Source organism: Balaenoptera borealis (assembly GCF_965194805.1).
Source record: "Balaenoptera borealis genome assembly, chromosome: 18".
NCBI classification, from domain to species: Eukaryota; Metazoa; Chordata; class Mammalia; order Artiodactyla; family Balaenopteridae; genus Balaenoptera; species Balaenoptera borealis.
In genome coordinates this window covers 77809790-77826683 of record NC_138877.1, presented here as the reverse complement: position 1 = coordinate 77826683, position 16894 = coordinate 77809790, and the positions used below count along the sequence as shown (strand labels likewise).

The 16894-nt window shown below is 49.4% G+C and overlaps 1 protein-coding gene and 1 long non-coding RNA gene across 24 annotated transcripts in view; both read right to left on the bottom strand.

Annotated features, from left to right (window-relative positions):
- The window catches only part of ARHGEF7 (Rho guanine nucleotide exchange factor 7), a 125878-nt gene that overhangs the window by 71530 nt on the left and 37454 nt on the right, over positions 1–16894 (bottom strand). Inside the window, exon 1 of one of the 23 annotated variants that reach the window (XM_082365207.1) lies at positions 589–648. The exons of 21 other annotated variants lie outside the window; for them this stretch is intronic. In XM_082365207.1, coding sequence (XP_082221333.1) covers positions 589–594 — 6 coding nt within the window. In that variant the 5' untranslated portion in view covers positions 595–648. Of the gene's footprint in view, positions 1–588; positions 649–16894 lie in introns of those variants that run through there. One more of the 23 variants, XM_082365206.1, reaches the window with a different exon arrangement.
- On the bottom strand, positions 11710–16420 carry LOC309615526. The gene is made up of 3 exons (XR_014236909.1): positions 14252–16420; positions 13534–13653; positions 11710–11838 (listed from the first exon to the last, which is right to left on the bottom strand). It is a non-coding gene; the product is annotated as an uncharacterized lncRNA (long non-coding RNA).

The following is a 16894-nucleotide window of genomic DNA, read 5'->3' as shown; positions in this document are numbered from 1 at the left end:
GAGATGAGTAAAAATCATCATGAGGTATGTCTATTTAAACACGAACAAGAGAGAGACAAATCCAGAAGTTGAAAAACCACCTCCAGGAAGGAGGCCATCAAATCCAAGTCAAGAGAGGAGCTGCAAACACAGAGCTGGGAAGGGAGCCGTAAACACAGACACCCAAGCCCTCTGTGGATGTCACTCATGCATTTCTCATCTGATGCAGCAAAAAATAAAACAATTCATGATGCCAGATCCTGCCTGTAAAAAAAGAGTATCCCCTTAGAACAGTCTTTAGAATCACCTTATAGTACAGACTTTAACTCATTTGTTCTGATATCTATTATTTAAAAAGAAATTCCAAGTCAAATGAGAGCATGATCTAGGCTGATATATCCAGCTACATTTTGTAATGGGTTGGTTGCATTTTTTAACAAAAGTATGACCCTCAATAGGCCTCGGCTTCCTTCTGTGCAGGAAATAAAAGTGCCTTCTCTCATAAAAGGTGGGCAGATGATCTCAGCTCTCAAGTTCTAATTCTAGAGCTTGGAAAATTCAAATTGTGGTATTCTGCAAAAAAGAAATATACATGAAACATCTACTAACCTTCATCGTGGTGAGGCGGAGAGTCACAAAACCCAGAAAAACAGGATGTTGAAAACTGAAGTTTCCTGTTATTCCAGAACTATATATCTTTCTTACTTGGATACCAGGAAGCATGTGGTTGGCTGCAACGGCCCACCAATGGGCTCCCAAGTGACATCAGAACTTAAGTGCATTCACACACACACCACATTTCTTAACAGGAAGCTACACAATGAGATGAGACAAACGCTTGCCACTGAGAGGGAAAAAATGCACATTCTGAGTTAATAAAATGTTTTGACTAAGGTGCTTCTCTAGAGAAAGAAAATGGACTACTTCCTGAAATAGAAATCTATTCAACAAAAAGCAAAAACAGAAAAATCTTAGGGTACAGAGAAAGTCTGTACTGTGGGAATAGAGGAAAGTCTCATGAACAGGGCACACAGTTACCCCGCGGCGCTCATGCTTAGGAGATAAGCCTGCCCCTCCCGTGGACCTGCCATTCGGGCTGAGGGCACACACGCCCACCCTCCACGCCCCTCGGGTCCACGCTCCCACGCCTTTCCTCAGGGGGTTCTCAGGAGGGGCCCCACGTTAGGATCTCCCAGGACCTTAGAAAACCAAGACACTCAAGCCACATCCCATACTAATTATCAACAAATTAGAATCTCCAAGGAAAGGACCCCGAATCAGAATGTGAACACCTGCCAGGTGATTCCACGCAGCCAAGGGTGAGAAGCACCTCCCTGGAGAGACAGGGAAGGTGTCAGGAACCCTCTCCCCAGGCAAGCTCGCCCCCTCACACCCATGACCATCCCTTATAAGCACAGAGAAGAGGGAACACATACCATGAAGATCTCGGAATCTACCCAACTGGGAACGTGTATTTCCGAAAACTCACCCTCACTTTTACATTTAAGTGAATTAAAGGTACAGTAGACTAATCCAATATTCTCAAACTTATCCTACCAGTTTTCTGCCAAAAAAAACTCATAATATTAAATGTATTAGTTAAAGTTCATTTTTAATATCTTACTTTCAAAAGAAACAATACTATGTAATGAAATACAGTACCAAACCATGTGGAAACCAAGCTAGAAGGGACCCAGAATATTTAAAGTGGGACATAAAAATACTTTCTGAGAAGTGTCTGTCGTCACCCACAAAGGGGAGCGAGGTTGGGATGAGCTGGGAAGGAGGGAGACAGTCCTTCCGAGCTTGAAGGCTGCCCCCCCCCCGTGGTTACGGCCCTACACCATGTACTGAAGCCCTCTGGGCCTCGGCTTCGCATCCACGAGACGGGAACGAGGAACGGACAAAGGCCTGAGGATGAGGATGCCAGTGACGGGAGGCAGCACCGTGCCAATGCCCCACGAGTTCAAAAATGAGTGAAATTACAAATACTCAATCTTGTACACCAAACCTCAAGGTCTCCTGAAAAAACTGACCCACTGATAACTACGTTCTACCAAGGAAAATTCTCTTTTTCTATAATACAAACAACTACAAAACAAAACAAAGAAAGCTCCCTCAAGGTGGGGTGCTCAGGAACGGAGGAGAACACTCGAGAGCCTGTCCAGAGAACAGACCACACGGCTCCGCACACCGGCAGGTGCTGCCCTCCACGGGGCCCCCTGAGCAGCACCCCGGCTCGCGCTCCAGCGGGTGACCCCCTCACTCGCCAGAACGCCGAGTCTCCCCGCAGAGCTCCGTGCACGCCAGGGCGGCGGCAGCTCCAGCACCGGCATCGCTCCGCATCTGCCCAGCAGAGGCCCAGGTCCTCAGAGCACCCAACGCTCTGACCACGGAGCCCCAGAAAGCACTGTCAGGGCCACACCACCTAAAGGGCTAAGCCTGGACGTCAGGCACCTGGCCCAAACTCAACCTCCCAGCCTTCCCTTTTGCTAGCCCTCTAGATTATCCTATTTTGACATATTCCTTATTTCTACTTAATGTCACATTTCCAGACGTTCAGGTTCAGTTCCAGAACTAACACCTGGAATAAGGAGGCCTCACCCGCACCTGAGCTGCACGTATGTGAGGCTGCACGTATGTCGACCGCCACCAGCACCAAGCTGGCAGGGCGAGGCCATCAGGGTGGCCCACGCGCGTGGGCTGGAGCTCTCCAACGTGCAAACAAACCTCTAGCCAGAAAGAGGACGCCTGTGTTTCGGCAGAAAGAGCCACCGTGGTTTTCAGGGAAGCATCACCAATAATGTTGTAAAATAAAGAAGTTTCCAAGGCACAAGATAAGAACTGATGCTGATCAATCCAGAAAGTTCACGTTCATCACACTATTTTCCAACTTCCTTTCTTTATTCTTTTAAAATTTATTTATTTATCTATCTGTGGCTGGGTTGGGTCTTTGTTGCTGTGCACGGGTTTCTCTAGTTGCGGCAAGCAGGGGCTACTGTTTGTTGCAATGCGCAGGCTTCTCATTGCAGAGGCTTCTCTTGTTGCAGAGCACGGGCTCTAGGCACGTGGCCTTCAGTAGTTGTGGCTCTCGGGCTCAGTAGTTGTGGCTCGCGGGCTCAGTAGTTGTGGCTCGCGGGCTCTAGAGCGCAGGCTCAGTAGTTGTGGCGCATGGGTTTAGTTGCTCCGCAGCACGTGGGATCTTCCTGGACCGGGGCTCGAACCCGTGACCCCTGCATTGGCAGGCGGATACTTAACCACTGCGCCACCAGGAAAGTCCCCCAACTTCCTCTGTCTAACTCCAGGTCACCCCTAAAGAGGGGTGTGCATCCCCACCCACTGCCACGCCTTCCCATGGGTTCCGGCCAATGAGCTGTGAGCACACGTACCGGCTCTGAGCAGGACAGTGCGTGCCAGGCCCCAAGCAAAGCTTTAGGAGCCTTCAGGCGTTTCAGCCAGCCTCCCCAGTCTTTTCCTTTAAGTGAGCATGGCAAGGCCCAAACTGGAGCTGCCCCACCAGCCTGGACCCGAGAATAAAGAGGACACTCGGATCAGAGCAACCCCGTATCCGCAGCCAACAAGACAGGCAGGATACACCTTCAGTGCTGTCAGCCGCGGAGACGAGGGGCCTGCTGGCTAACACAGCACCGCCCGGCGAGAGCTGGCGACACATCCACATCCCACACTCTCCCTAACTGAACTGGCTCTTGAAGCGGAGAGTACATCTCCGAAAAACAAGCAGGAAAAAAACGGTATTAAAGTGAAGCAGTCAGCTCATGTAAAGTTGGACCGTTTTAACACTAAAGGGTAAAAGTTAAAACCTCTTAGGCTGAGTCACAGAATCCCCTGTTATTCAAAATAAGACTGCTCCCAAAAAAGTACCTATCACTCCATAGCAAACAAAGTTCTTCCTTCCTTCCCAAATTCTAAAGACGGTCATCACGTAACTGCTAAAGGCTGCTGCTTTACAGAAATCTCCAAGAAAAGACACAAATGCCTCCGTGCTCGCCCTGAAAGGGCTCATTCTCGCTCAGAAGACTTCCTCTCCCCTCCCTGTTGATCAGCAACCTTGAGCAGGTGCCATAAGAACCAGGAAGGAAGGCGGGGTCAGGAGATGGAGGGAGACCAGAGCACAGTGCCGCCTGTAACCTCCAGGTCCTCCCGTCCATATAACAAGTCACCCTAAAACTCAGAGGCCTAACCACAGGTGGTCTGGGTGTCAGGAGCCCAGAGCCACCTGGCGGGGACGTGGCTCAGTCTCCCACGGGGAGGCCCCAGGTGTCCACTGCCAGCCTGACAGCTCCCAGGGCTGAGGCCCTGGAACGGCGGCTCACCGCATGGCTGTGTCCTCACGGCACGGACAACGCCCCAGAGACAGCGATGGGGCAGCGAGAGCAGGAGCGGGAAGGAAGCCCCGGGGCCTGCATCCCAGGAATGGCGTGACCAGCGCTCCAGACTGTTCCACTAGAGGGAAGGGGCCACGCGCCAGCTTCAGGAGGGAGGCGTGGCCCTGCTGGGAAACCAGCCGCCTGCCCACCCTATACGGGAGTCCTGCTTCCTGAGCCACACTCTTCTCCCCAAATCCAGCTGCCACCCCTTCTAACTGGGCCCATCAGATGTCACAGCCACTCGGCAGAGCGCTGTCATTCCTGACAAAGAAGTGGGGCGGACCCCCGCCCCGGCAGGGTAACAGGAGGCTGACGAACACTTCCGTCTGAAAGGCTCCCCTAACTCCAGCATCAGTGAGCTGCTTCACCTTGGAGACCAAATGCACAGATGGTACTGGAAATCAGCATTACCTTCCACATAATAAAACAGAAAAGCAAACTTCACTTCACAAAATAGAGTGTGTTATACACTTCACATAACAAAGATCTTGTTAGTCAGGAACCTTCCAACTGTAAACAAGTGAAACCCAACTCAAATTGGCTTAAACAAAAGAAGAAATTACTGGTTCTCACAACTAACGAGTCAAGAATGGCAAGAACCACAAGCACGGAAGTCGGAAGCTTCAGGCCATCTCCTGACTCGGCTTGCCCCTGCGTGGGCTGCAGTTTCAGGAACGTCCTGGCTCATAAGGTAACACGGCTGCCAGCAGCTCCAGGCCACAGCCAACAAGTCCACCACCTCCGCTGCACCTGGCTGGCCCTGCCTGAGTCACAGCCACATGGCCAGAGGCAGAGCAGCAAGGCGAGCTGGGCAAGGCCCAGGCGATAATGTGCAAAAGCCTCCTGGCAACCTGCACACGCATGCGACTTGGTGCAGGCAGGTAAGGCAACCCTGTGCAGCACCAGGACGGACCAACGGATCCAATAAAGGACGACACAGTAGTAATGAGCGGCTACCACCAGCGCCCCAGAGTCTCATCAGCAATCACAGCGACCTGCCCTTCACAGAACCCAGACATCACAACCACGACGGACTCTGACCCAGCGGACCACGCTGATACAAACGCAAAAGTAGGTGGCTCACCCCTAAATGATGTCACCACCAGCCGGTGACACCCCTGGGTGTACCCAAAGAGAACACACCAGTAAATGCAGAGAAGTCTTCCTTCCCCCACGCCAGTACTAATGGGGAGACCCCTCACGACGCAAGGCAGACCGACCAAGCACTTTCTCAGCTCACGCGGCCTTAATAGTCCACACGCAGCCAGGTCGGCTCCTCAGGTGAATTCATGAGGAAGCTATTTCTGACACAACAAATTGTTACTTTGGGCACAGTTCTGGAGTGTGGTTCTCGAAGTTTAAAAATATAATCTTGTCCTATCACACTGTCAGATGGAATTTGTGATTTTAGAACAAGATGAGTAAAGACGAATCTTAAGTAAGTTGTGCTATTTAAGTTTCATGCAAATGGTCCACATTGTTGGGGATAGACATGTGGAAAACAGGGATCCAGCAGGGAATTCTCGCCTTCTTGGCTTCTGTAGATTTTGTACTTAATTCCACCTACTCCTACGCCCTAGGGATAAAATTAAAGTTTGACGACGGATTCTATCAATACACAGCACTTTCACCCAATGTGCCCCCCATTTCTTTTAGTTTAAAATGACAATTAAATCATATTCAATTTTGTGGATTCCACTGTATCAACACCAAAACACTAGGACAGGGAACACTTATACAAGAAAAGAGATACCAAATATTTTAGGTAGTTTCCAGGAAGGGTTGGGGCGGAAGGGAGAACAAAGCCCTGAGAAGCGAGGCAAGATGACTGATGCAATGAAAGGGCTGCTATGTCTCCGTCCACCGTAAAGGAGCAATCATCCCGAACAGACACCACCAGGTGGGGAAGAGGAGGAGGAAGCGTCCACTGAAGCATCCCCTGGGCGCTATGCTGCAGATTTCATGCCAATCTTATTTTACAAAGGGGAAAAACGAGGCTCCAAAACACGGTACGGCAGGTTCCACAGGAGAGCAAAGCATTGAACCCGATCAGTCACTGCTGCTCCCCCTGCCACACGCATGGGTCCGTGGGGCAGCAGCCATGGGCCCACGGGTCCCAGAGCCAGCTGGCACAGGCGCAGCACCCCATCAGCCCACCGTGGGCTCCTAGTCCGACTCCTAGGGACAGTGAGGCAGGCCTGCAGAGAACAGCCACACGGCCGCCAGACAGAGCGGGTCTGGGCAGGTCACAACAACTACTTAGGCTGACAATTAGTTTAGGTGCTAACATCGAGAGCCAAAAGGGCAATGAGTACCTTGCATTAACTCTAATACTCAAAACGAGTAGTTATAAAACCCAAACTTTGAGAAACATTTCAAGACAGTAAACTGCACACATACATTACCTCCCATCCCTCCCAAGGTTCCACTGAAATAACAGAAAAGGCAGGCTTTAAAAAAAATAGTAATAAATGGGACTCCCCTGGTGGTCCAGTGGTTAAGAATTTGCATTCCAATGCAAGGGACATGGGTTCAATCCCTGGTCGGGGAGCTAAGATCCCACGTGCCATGGGGCAACTAAGCCCGCGAGCCACAACTACTGAGCCTGCGTATTCTGGAGCCCGCGAGCCACAACTGGAGAGAAGCCCGCCCGCCCGCATGCTGCAGCAGAAGATCCCGCATGCCACAACTAAGACCCGACGCAGCCAAATAAATAAATAAACAAATAAAAAGAAAAATTTTAAAAATATATCTAGTACATAACCAAACATACTTTATTAAAAAAAAAAAAAAGTATCTGGGAGAGTGGAAAGCGAGTGTGTTAAGGAGTGTGGTCTGATGTAGTATGAATGCCCAACAGCGCTTGAGGTTGGAGGGCAGGAATTTAACGAGAGACGAGTTGGCATGATTAAGTATTAAAAAAAAAAACAAAACAGTAATAAAGACTCCACTGCAGTGCTAAAGGGGGCAGCGGGGAGGCCACGAGCAGTCGAAGTGAGGCTCAGGGAATCCTTGAGGACAGGAGGTAGACGAGCTCTGCGTGATCAAGGAGCGCTCTCAACAGCACCTGTGGGGAGCCTGGGGGAACAGTGCGGAGAGTCCTCCAGCACCAGGGCAGGAGAACAGCGCCCAGTAAACCCCAGCACAGCAGCCCCTTCCTCTAGGAGAGGCCAAGCACCCAGACCGCACCAAGGAGAGCCCGCTGCCTGCACTGGCTTCCCAACGTAAGTGACAAACTTGAGGTGCTGCTAGACCCACGTAACAGGCACTGATAGGAGGAAACAAAACTGAAATGCCCTAGGAGCTCTAACCACACAATAAAGCCTGAACTGTCCCAGAGCTGGAGCGGGGCAAGGAAATGGGATGCAGGGACAGTCCATCCCTCCACCCTGCTCATGGGCCTCACCCACAGTTCCCCTGCCTGCTCCCAGCCACGCCCCTACGGTGAAAGCATCCCACCACCTACGTGGCTTTCCATCCCCATCGCTACTGGGCCCGCATCCACAAATAGGAAGAGGAACCAAGGCCACGTGTGACAGAGAGTAAAGAGGAGGACAAGTGAGTTCTGGCTCCGAACAAGATGCGCAGACACACTCTCCTATCCCGCCACCTCAGTGCAGCTAAGAGCCCTGGACGTCCACATAAAACAAACGTAAGACAAGACAGTGCTGGATACGACCGGCCAACTGGCTACGGGCTTCAAGACCTGAGAAACAACACGGCAGTGGGTTCTCTGGACCTTCTTTTTGCTCCCCCAGACCGGGTGCTGGAGAAGCCTGCAATCCAGACACACCCAAGGGTGCGGACTGCCACAGCTCCGGGAGAAGCCTGCCCTCTCCGGCCAGAGCACCAGGAAAGGGGCAGCCCAGCAGACAGGAGACTTCTAGACAGCAACCAACCCCCCACCAAAGCCCGCAGGAAACACGGCCCACCCTACCAAGGCCTTAACAAAGTGCCCTCCCTCGGCCCTGCGTACAGGAGCCCGCAGAGTCACACTGAGTTCCTCAGCTTTCAGACAGGAGTAAAGTCTAAGACGATAAATCAAGAGATACAGGCTTCTGGCTCATTATTTATAAAGGTAACTACTGAAAAATTAAGAATCACTGAACAGTGCAATTAGTAAAATGTGGGACACAGAGGGATTGTGAGGAGTCAGGGCACGTGTGCTAAGTCCCGTCCTTTCATGCGGATCTAAAGGAAGCCAGAGTAGGACAGAGAGGAGGAGCTGGGTTAGAAGAGGATTTCACAGGTAAAAATCCAAAGGGCTTTGAAAGAATTAGCTATTACAACGAGAAAATGAGAACGTACAAGTACGTCATAAACTACTCAATGCTACGCAAGTTTAACTTTCACCACACACATGAGACGTTCAAAGGAAGCCTGAGTGACCAGAAAAGTCAGAATCGTAGATGGTGCTTCACATGAGACTTGAGGGTAGATGCGAGATCGAAACATGCAGATGGAGGTGTTCAGACCATTTCATAGAGAAATAAAGCCAAGAATAATTCAGCTGTGACCAAATACTTTCATTCAGAACATCTTTGTTTTTTCCTAAAAATTAGGCGCCAGTACTTCTACCTAAATGCCGTAAAATGCTACATCTCTCTCTGCCTTTCTCTATTTAACTTCCAGTTTCCAGTACGTGTACACTGTGCACTGATTTCAAAATAAGTACCGTTTACTAAAGCTTGCCAGCACGAACACGATGCCATAATATGAGGACAACGTGGCCACTGGCACGCTGTCTCCCTAGAATTCTTCACCACTTACTGGTCTTAATTCCACCTTGTAGGGCTATATTTGAGTCCCCAGTGCTGGGCCCAATTTCTCTTAATAAAAAGTTTTCTCAAACGTTTGGGCACCTGTATATCTAGTCTGATCACTCCCTTCCAAGCCTATTATGATCTCCAAGAGAACGCTAAAATTCTCCCATCAAAGTTCAAGGTTATCACATACCCCCAAGCAGTTAGGACGCGGAACGCCGCAAGTCCCCTTTAATTCCTCTTTAGGACAGTTCATCAATTTTAGGACGTTCTGTTGGTTCAACTCCACAAATCAACTTGAGAAGCCTGGGGGAAGCAGGAAGCAGCAGCAGGCCCCACCCACCCAGGGGTGCCCAGCCTGGCCAACTGGGGGGGTCTCTTTCTCTCTCTAAATCCCAACCCCATGTCACCGTCCCTCCTGCAGGACGTACAGTCACTGCCCTGTATCCCAGTTACGTATATTCATTTCGTGAGCCATACAACGCTCCACGACGCTTCTGGCAGACACACGCTGGGCGCCTCTGTGTGTCTCCGCAGAACAAGGCTCAGGGAATGTCCTCAGAGATCCTGTGCAGACTGACTGACAGCACCTGGAGAAACACTTCCCTGTTCCATACTCACAATGAAATAGAAACGTACTCTTCAGTCTCCTGTAACACGTTCTACCCAATAAATGCTCTGGTTGAAGGGTCCACCACCTCATCCTATCTGAGCTGTGTACCAGTCACCCTAGCAACGCTCCAGTCATATGAGAAGTCAAACTCTCCTCTCCCAGGGCCGGTTCTAAAGTAAGATTCCAACAAGATGCTGGAAAACGAGAAGGGAAGTTTCCAGGTCTTCTCTTGGCAAAGAGATGTCAAACCTGAAGCTGGAACAACATGAGACTCTCACTACACATACATCCCATCCCCTGAGCTGCCTTGTCCTTCCTGGTCCTTCAAACATCGCCATTTGACTGACATGCTTCAAACTCCTGACCATGATCCTCAATAAAGAATGCATTTTACATCACAACCAGTACACACACACAAAATCCAGACAGCTGTTGTGCAATCTGAATTTTTAATAAATTCACCACTAAGTAAGAGATAAGCGGTCAACAAATGCCAACAAGGATAGAATTTATTCAAGCTTTAAATAAAGTTGCTAGTGAGCCATGGGTTCTAATTTCTTTATTCTCCAGTTATAAATCTTTCACTACACTGAATGGCTTTAACTAAGTTACGTATTACACCCAAAATGATGGAGGGATATGTAGAAAATTAACATTCTGCAACTAAACCCCCTAAATCTTAGGTAAATTTCCTCTTCAGTTGCATGGTGCAGATTATTTATACCTACATTAACACATTTATTACAAATTCAAATTGCATGAATTATAGACACTACATTCAATAGTTCCCTAAAGAAGATCAAATGCCCAGGTGCCCACAGTCTTCCCTCTTAACAGAGCTTCCACCAACTGGAGGGCCGCCGTCCCCTTCTTCCAGCTGACCTTTAGTTCTAAATTTGTAAGTTCTGGAATCTCTGTAAACCTGGATTCAAGTACCAACTCTGCCCCTTAGTGACTAGTAGAGATCAGGCAAATTCCCTCACCTCCCCACATCTCATTTCTCCACTGTGTACCGGGGCTCACTGCATCTGCCTGGCAACGCTGCCTTGTGGCTGCTTCGGTACTTAGGAGCCAGTCAGCAAGCTGCTATGCGGTTTTAAAGGCCTTGACAGGCACACCTTGGAGATATTGCAGGTTCGGTTCCAGACCACCGCAGTAAAGCGAGTATCACACTAGAGTCCCATGAATTTTTTGGTTTCCCAGAGCAAATAAGTTATGTTTATACTGCAGTCTGTTGAGTGTGCAACAGCATTATGTCTAAGAAAAAAAGGTGTATATCTTAATTTAAAAACACTTTATAGCTAAAAAATGCCAACCATCGTCTGAGCCCTCAGCTGGTCGTACTCTTTTGCTGGTGGAGGGTCTGGCCTCGACATTGACGGCTGCTGACTTTTCAGGGTGGTTCGTGGTTGCTGAAGGCTGGGGCGGCTGCTGCAATTTCTTAAAATAAGACAACAATGAAGTCTGCCACGTCGACTGACTCTTCCTTTCACGATTTCTCCGCAGGATGCGGTGCTGTCTGATACCATTTTACTCACAGTGGAACTTGTTTCAAAATCGGAGTCAGTCCTCACACACCCTGCCGCTGCTCTATCAACTAAGTTTACATCATATTCTAAAGCCTTTGGTGTCATTTCACCCATCTTCACAGCCTCTTCAGCAGGCGGAGATTCCATCTCAAGAAACCACTTCCTTTGAGCACCCGTAAGCAGCAGCTCCTCGTCTGTTAATGTTTTACTGCAAGATGGCAGCAATTCAGTCCCATCTTCAGGCTCCACTTCTAGTTCTAGCTCTCTTGCTGTTTCCACCACATCTGCGGTTCCTTCCTCTACTGAGGTCTTGAACCCCTTGAAGTCATCCATGAGGGTTGCAATCAACTTCTTCCAAACTCTGTTAATGTTGGTATTTTGACCATTTCCCATGAATCACAAATGTTCTTAATGGCATCCAGAATGGTAAATCCTTTCCAGAAGGTTTTCAATTGACTCTGCCCTGATCCATCAGAGGAATCACCATCTGTGGCAGTTGTAGCCTTACAAAATGCACTCTTTAAATAATAAGATTTAAAAGCTGGAATTCCTCCTTGATCCATGGGCTGCAGAAAGGATATAGTGTTAGCAACATGGAAACAACATTAATCTCATCGTATACCTCCATCAGAGCTCTTGGGTGACCAGGGACATTGTCAATGAGCAGTAACATTTTGAAAGGAATCTTTCTGAGCAGTAGGTCTCAAGAGTAGGCTTAAAATATTCAGTAAACCATGTTATACACAAACGCACTGTCATTCAGGCTTTGTTGTCCCATTTACAGAGCACAGGCAGAGTAGTTTAGCATAATTCTTAAGGGCCCTAGGATTTTCAGACTGGTAAATGAGCACTGGCTTCAACTTAATGTCACCTGCTGCATTAGCCCCTAATGAAAGAGTCAGTCTGACCTTTGAAGCCAGGTACTGACTTCTCCTCTCTAGCTATGAGAGTCCTAGATAGCACCTTTTTCCAATAGAAAGCTGTTCCATCTACATTAAAAATCTGTTGTGTAGTGTAGCTGCCTTCACTGATTGTCTTAGCTAGATCTTCGGGATAACTTGCTGCAGCTTCCGTATCAGCACTTGCTGCTTCACCTTGTACTTTTATGTTATGGTGATGGCTTCTCTCCTTCAACCTCATGAAGCAACAACCTCTGTCAGCTTCAAACTTTTCTTCTGTAGCTTCACCTCTCTCAGCCTTCATAGAATTAAAGAGAGGGAGTTGCTCTAGATTAGGCTTTGGCATAAGGGAACGTTGTGGCTGGTTTCATCTTCTATCCAGCTCACTAAAATTTTCTCCATATTACCAATAAGGCTGTTTTGCTTTCTTATTTGTGTGTTCACTGGAGTAGCACTTTTACTTTCCTTCAAGAACTTTTCCTTTGCGTTTACAACCTGGCTAACTGTTTGGTGCAAGAGGCCCAGCTTTTAGCCTATCTCAGCTTTTGACACAGCTTCCTCACTAAGCTTAATCACGTCTAGCTTTTGAATTAAAGTGAGAGACGTGCAACTCTTCCTTTCACTTGAACACTCAAGAGGCCACTGTAGGGTTATTAACTGGCCTAATTTCAATATTGTTGTGCCTCAGGGGACAGGGAGGCTGGAGGAGAGGGAGAGATGGGGGAACCGCTGGTTGGTGGAGTGGTGAGAACACACACAACATTTATTAAGTTCTGCCGTCTTATATGGGTGTGCTTTGTGACAACCCAAAACAATTACAATAGTAACAAAGATCACTAATCACAGATCACCATAACAAATATAATAATGGAAAAGTATGAAATACGTTGAGAACTACCCAAACGCGACACAGAGATATGAAGTGAGCATGAAGTGAGCAAATGCTGTTGGAAAAACAGCACCAACAGACTTGCTCCATGGATGGTTGCCACAAACCTTCCATTTGTAAAAATACAGTACCTACAAAAGTATGGCAAGTTTGTACATAGGTATGCAGAGGTCAGAAGTGAATGGCTAAGTTCACAAACAGTACCAGTCTTCAGATTCTGGAAAGCAGAGGTAATGTTTTCTCCTCTCCCACATGCCAAAATATACACAACTTTCTAGCTTAGATCCCAACACCGCCCTCAAATGTCCCTTCCTGACCAGAGCTTGAGGTCCCGAAGGCAGCCTCATGCCACAAGTCCCCACCTGGCGACCCCGAGAGGAAGGACATCAGGCGATGATGCCAGGGGCGCCAGGCAAGAGGCTCTGGGCCCCCCCCCCCAAAGACCACATGCCAAGTACAAAGGGAAAGGGCACCTGCACAACGGAGAGACCTGGTGGACGTCCCCTTAGCCAAGTGATGGAACTCAGCGCCGGCAGCACGGAGCATGTCAACATCACAGGTCTGATACGACCCACGGGAACACAGAACGGCACCTGTGCAGAATTCTTGCCTAAAACGTTTGACCTGAATCAGATCCTGTCCAGACTGTGGGGCACTCTACATGATAACGACCCAAGATTCTTCAAAAACGTGCGAGTCATCAAGGATAACGGTGGAGGAACCGTTCTGGAAACTACAGAGACCAACTAGGCATGACAAACTGAATGCAACGCAAGACCCCTGTTTGGTGTCTGTGTTTAAAGAAAAGCCACAAAGGTCACCTGGAGACCACTGGGACCGCATCTGAGATGGTATCCCGTACAGGGATCTGTACACAGCCCAGTGTACAATGCCTGGGCTGTGCCAGCAGAACGTGGTTACACAGGAAGAGGTCCCCGTTTTAAAAATGCACGTGCTGCGAGCACCCAGAGGCCAGTGTCACGAAGTGTACACGCGGGTTAAATGGTTAGTGAAGCAACGTCTGCACAACGATGGCGTGAAGGCACAGGGCACTTACACTAGTCTTCCTGCCTTTCTGCTAGTTTTAAACCTCTCAAAATAAAAGAAAGGGGGGCAGATTACGAGGCTCTCTCGCACCTCCCCTCGCCACTCTGGCTTCACTTTTAAGTAGACAGGGAAGACTTCACTCACCATCCACAGTTTTCCTGTAAAGGTCTCATGGAACAAGGACTCAAACCAGCGATGCTGATAGGCCCCCGTCACTTCAATCGCTCCACGCCAACTTCCCTCAAATGCCCAGCACAGCCAGGCTGGCCTGATTCTGCCACGAGAAGTCTGGAGGAAAGCAGACTTCCCTCTTCGTCTCCTCAGCTGGGCAGGCTCCTTGGCCCTTCGGCAAGCTTGGGGAAAACAAACCCTCATTTAAAGGGCCCGCCAGGTCAGCTTTAAACACGAACTAATTAAATCAGATACTCTCCGAGGGGATGCTGGAATCACTACTTTCAAAGCTCCACAGTCTACAGCCCAAGCGGGTACCACGATCTACCTATTAGTCTTCCTGAAGAGCACGTGCACGCACGTCATTAACCCCAGAGCCCGGTGGAAGATACTAATGGTCGGAGGGAGAGAGACCCTTCACTTCTCAGCTCAAGGACCAGGCACTTTCTCTCAACTACCAGGGAAAACACACAATACACACCAAATAAATTGGGTCCAAAATTTGGGACTAATTAGGTCAGAAATGCATATTCTGGTAGGAAGTTCTTTTTTTAAAATGTACAAAATGCAGATCTTCACATCTAAACATGGTCTGAAAGGCCTCGAGATTTGTTTTGCTCTGTAATTATCCACTGGGAATCTCTCCGCTCGCCGGTTCCCAGGACTTAAGGGAACTCCTCAGGGACACAAACTGCTTTAGGGCAACGGGGGGAAGGGGCTGCGCCCTCCCGTGAGACCAACGGGGAAATGCCTGTCAGGAAAAGGGGTCCCCCTCCCGCGAGACCAACGGGAAATGCCTGTCAGGGAAAGGGGTCCCCCTCCCGCGAGACCAACGGGGAAGTGCCTGTCAGGAAAAGGGGTCCCCTTCCTGCGAGACCAATGGGGATTTTCTTGATTTGTTTTAAAATGAAAATATCAATAGAAACGTGACAGCTAAAAGATATTCAAAGAAGTCTGTTTTACTAGACTTAAAAAAGGTGGGAAATAGGAAGTAAAAGAGGGGAATGAGGTCAAAAGGCAGGACCCCAAGTGACTAGAATTTCCTATGGCCAGAGAAACAGGCGGTCACACCAGCTCAGGACTCCCCCCATGTGCAGGCAGAACGCAGCGTCCAACAGGAGCTGCTCTACCTGAGTCGCTTCCGAAAGGCCACTGGGCCGTGACCAGTTTGCAACAGGAGAAAGAGCGTGTAGAGGGACACGGGTACACAGCAGAGCGGCACGTGGGCTTCTCCAACACACAGCTGCCCACCCTGCTCTAGGTCCTCCTACGGCCTTCCACGGTGCGGCCAGAGAACACGGTGGGGACCAAGAACTCATCCCTGCGCGCCACCTCGGGATGTGGAAACAAATGTCCCCCTGCGGCTCCCGCCAAGAGCCCACCCAGCTGACACCCCGTCCAGGGCCTGTGAGACCCCGAGCACAGAGCCCAGCCGAGCTCACCGGACCGCCGGCCTCACTGCAGAGCTGAGAGGCAGGAACTGGCAGTGTTTCTGCCACTACGTTTGGGGTCATTTGTTAGGCAGCTACAGAAAACCAACACACTACACCAGCTGTCTCACAAATAAAATGCAAGAACTGAGATCAACTTTACCGCAGAGTAGCTATAAACCCACTGAAACCAAAACTTCTGTAAGAGATCTAGACTGTCAACTCAGTTCTCCCTTTGGCAGAAACTGAGGCACCTTTCTCATTCCAGTTGATAGCAGACTTGGTGCAACACTGGAAACAATAGTGAATGGAATGAAAGTACTTTTATTGATCTTAGAAGAATGTAAGTTTTTTTTAAAACAAGTTAGGAGATGCTTTTGCTACCCTGCAGTACTAAAGAAAGCACTTCCGGGATCAATTCTCCCCTCTCGGCTTAGTGACGCGGGCAGTGGGCTCCTGGCCTCGGAACCGCACTGGCAGCCGGACATCACTCCCTGGGATACACAAGAGCTGCTCCAGATACTCTTCCAAACGACTCAGAGTAACCGACACACGCCTCCACAGGATCAGAAGCCGTCTTCAGGCTCAATTCAGGCCCCAAGGTGGAACTAACAGACCCGCGGGCACGCCACGATGCTGCAGTTACTGCTCAGCGAAGCACGGCCTCACTCTGAAGCGCCATCTTTGGCACAGGCTGGTCATTAGCCAGGTAGCCTCCTTCTTAAATGAGCACCTTGCGCGAAGGAGCTCCAAGAGGGAGCTCTGACAAACCGAGCAGCTGCGGAAAGACGAAAACAACTAGAATTTTACTAATAAATGCCCCTCGAGGGGCTTCCCTGGTGGCGCAGTGGTTGAGAGTCTGCCTGCCAATGCAGGAGACACGGGTTCGAGCCCTGGTCTGGGAAGATTCCACATGCCGCGGAGCAACTGGGTCCGTGAGCCACAATTACTGAGCCTGCGCGTCTGGAGCCTGTGCTCCGCAGCAAGAGAGGCCGCGATGGTGAGAGGCCCGCGCACCGCGATGAAGAGTGGCCCCCCACTTGCCGCAACTGGAGAAAGCCCTCGCACAGAAACGAAGACCCAACACAGCCAGAAATATAAAAAATAAATAAATAAATAAATGAAAATTAAAAAAAAAAAATGCCCCTCAAAAGCGACAAGCTAACCATTATCAACACAATAAACT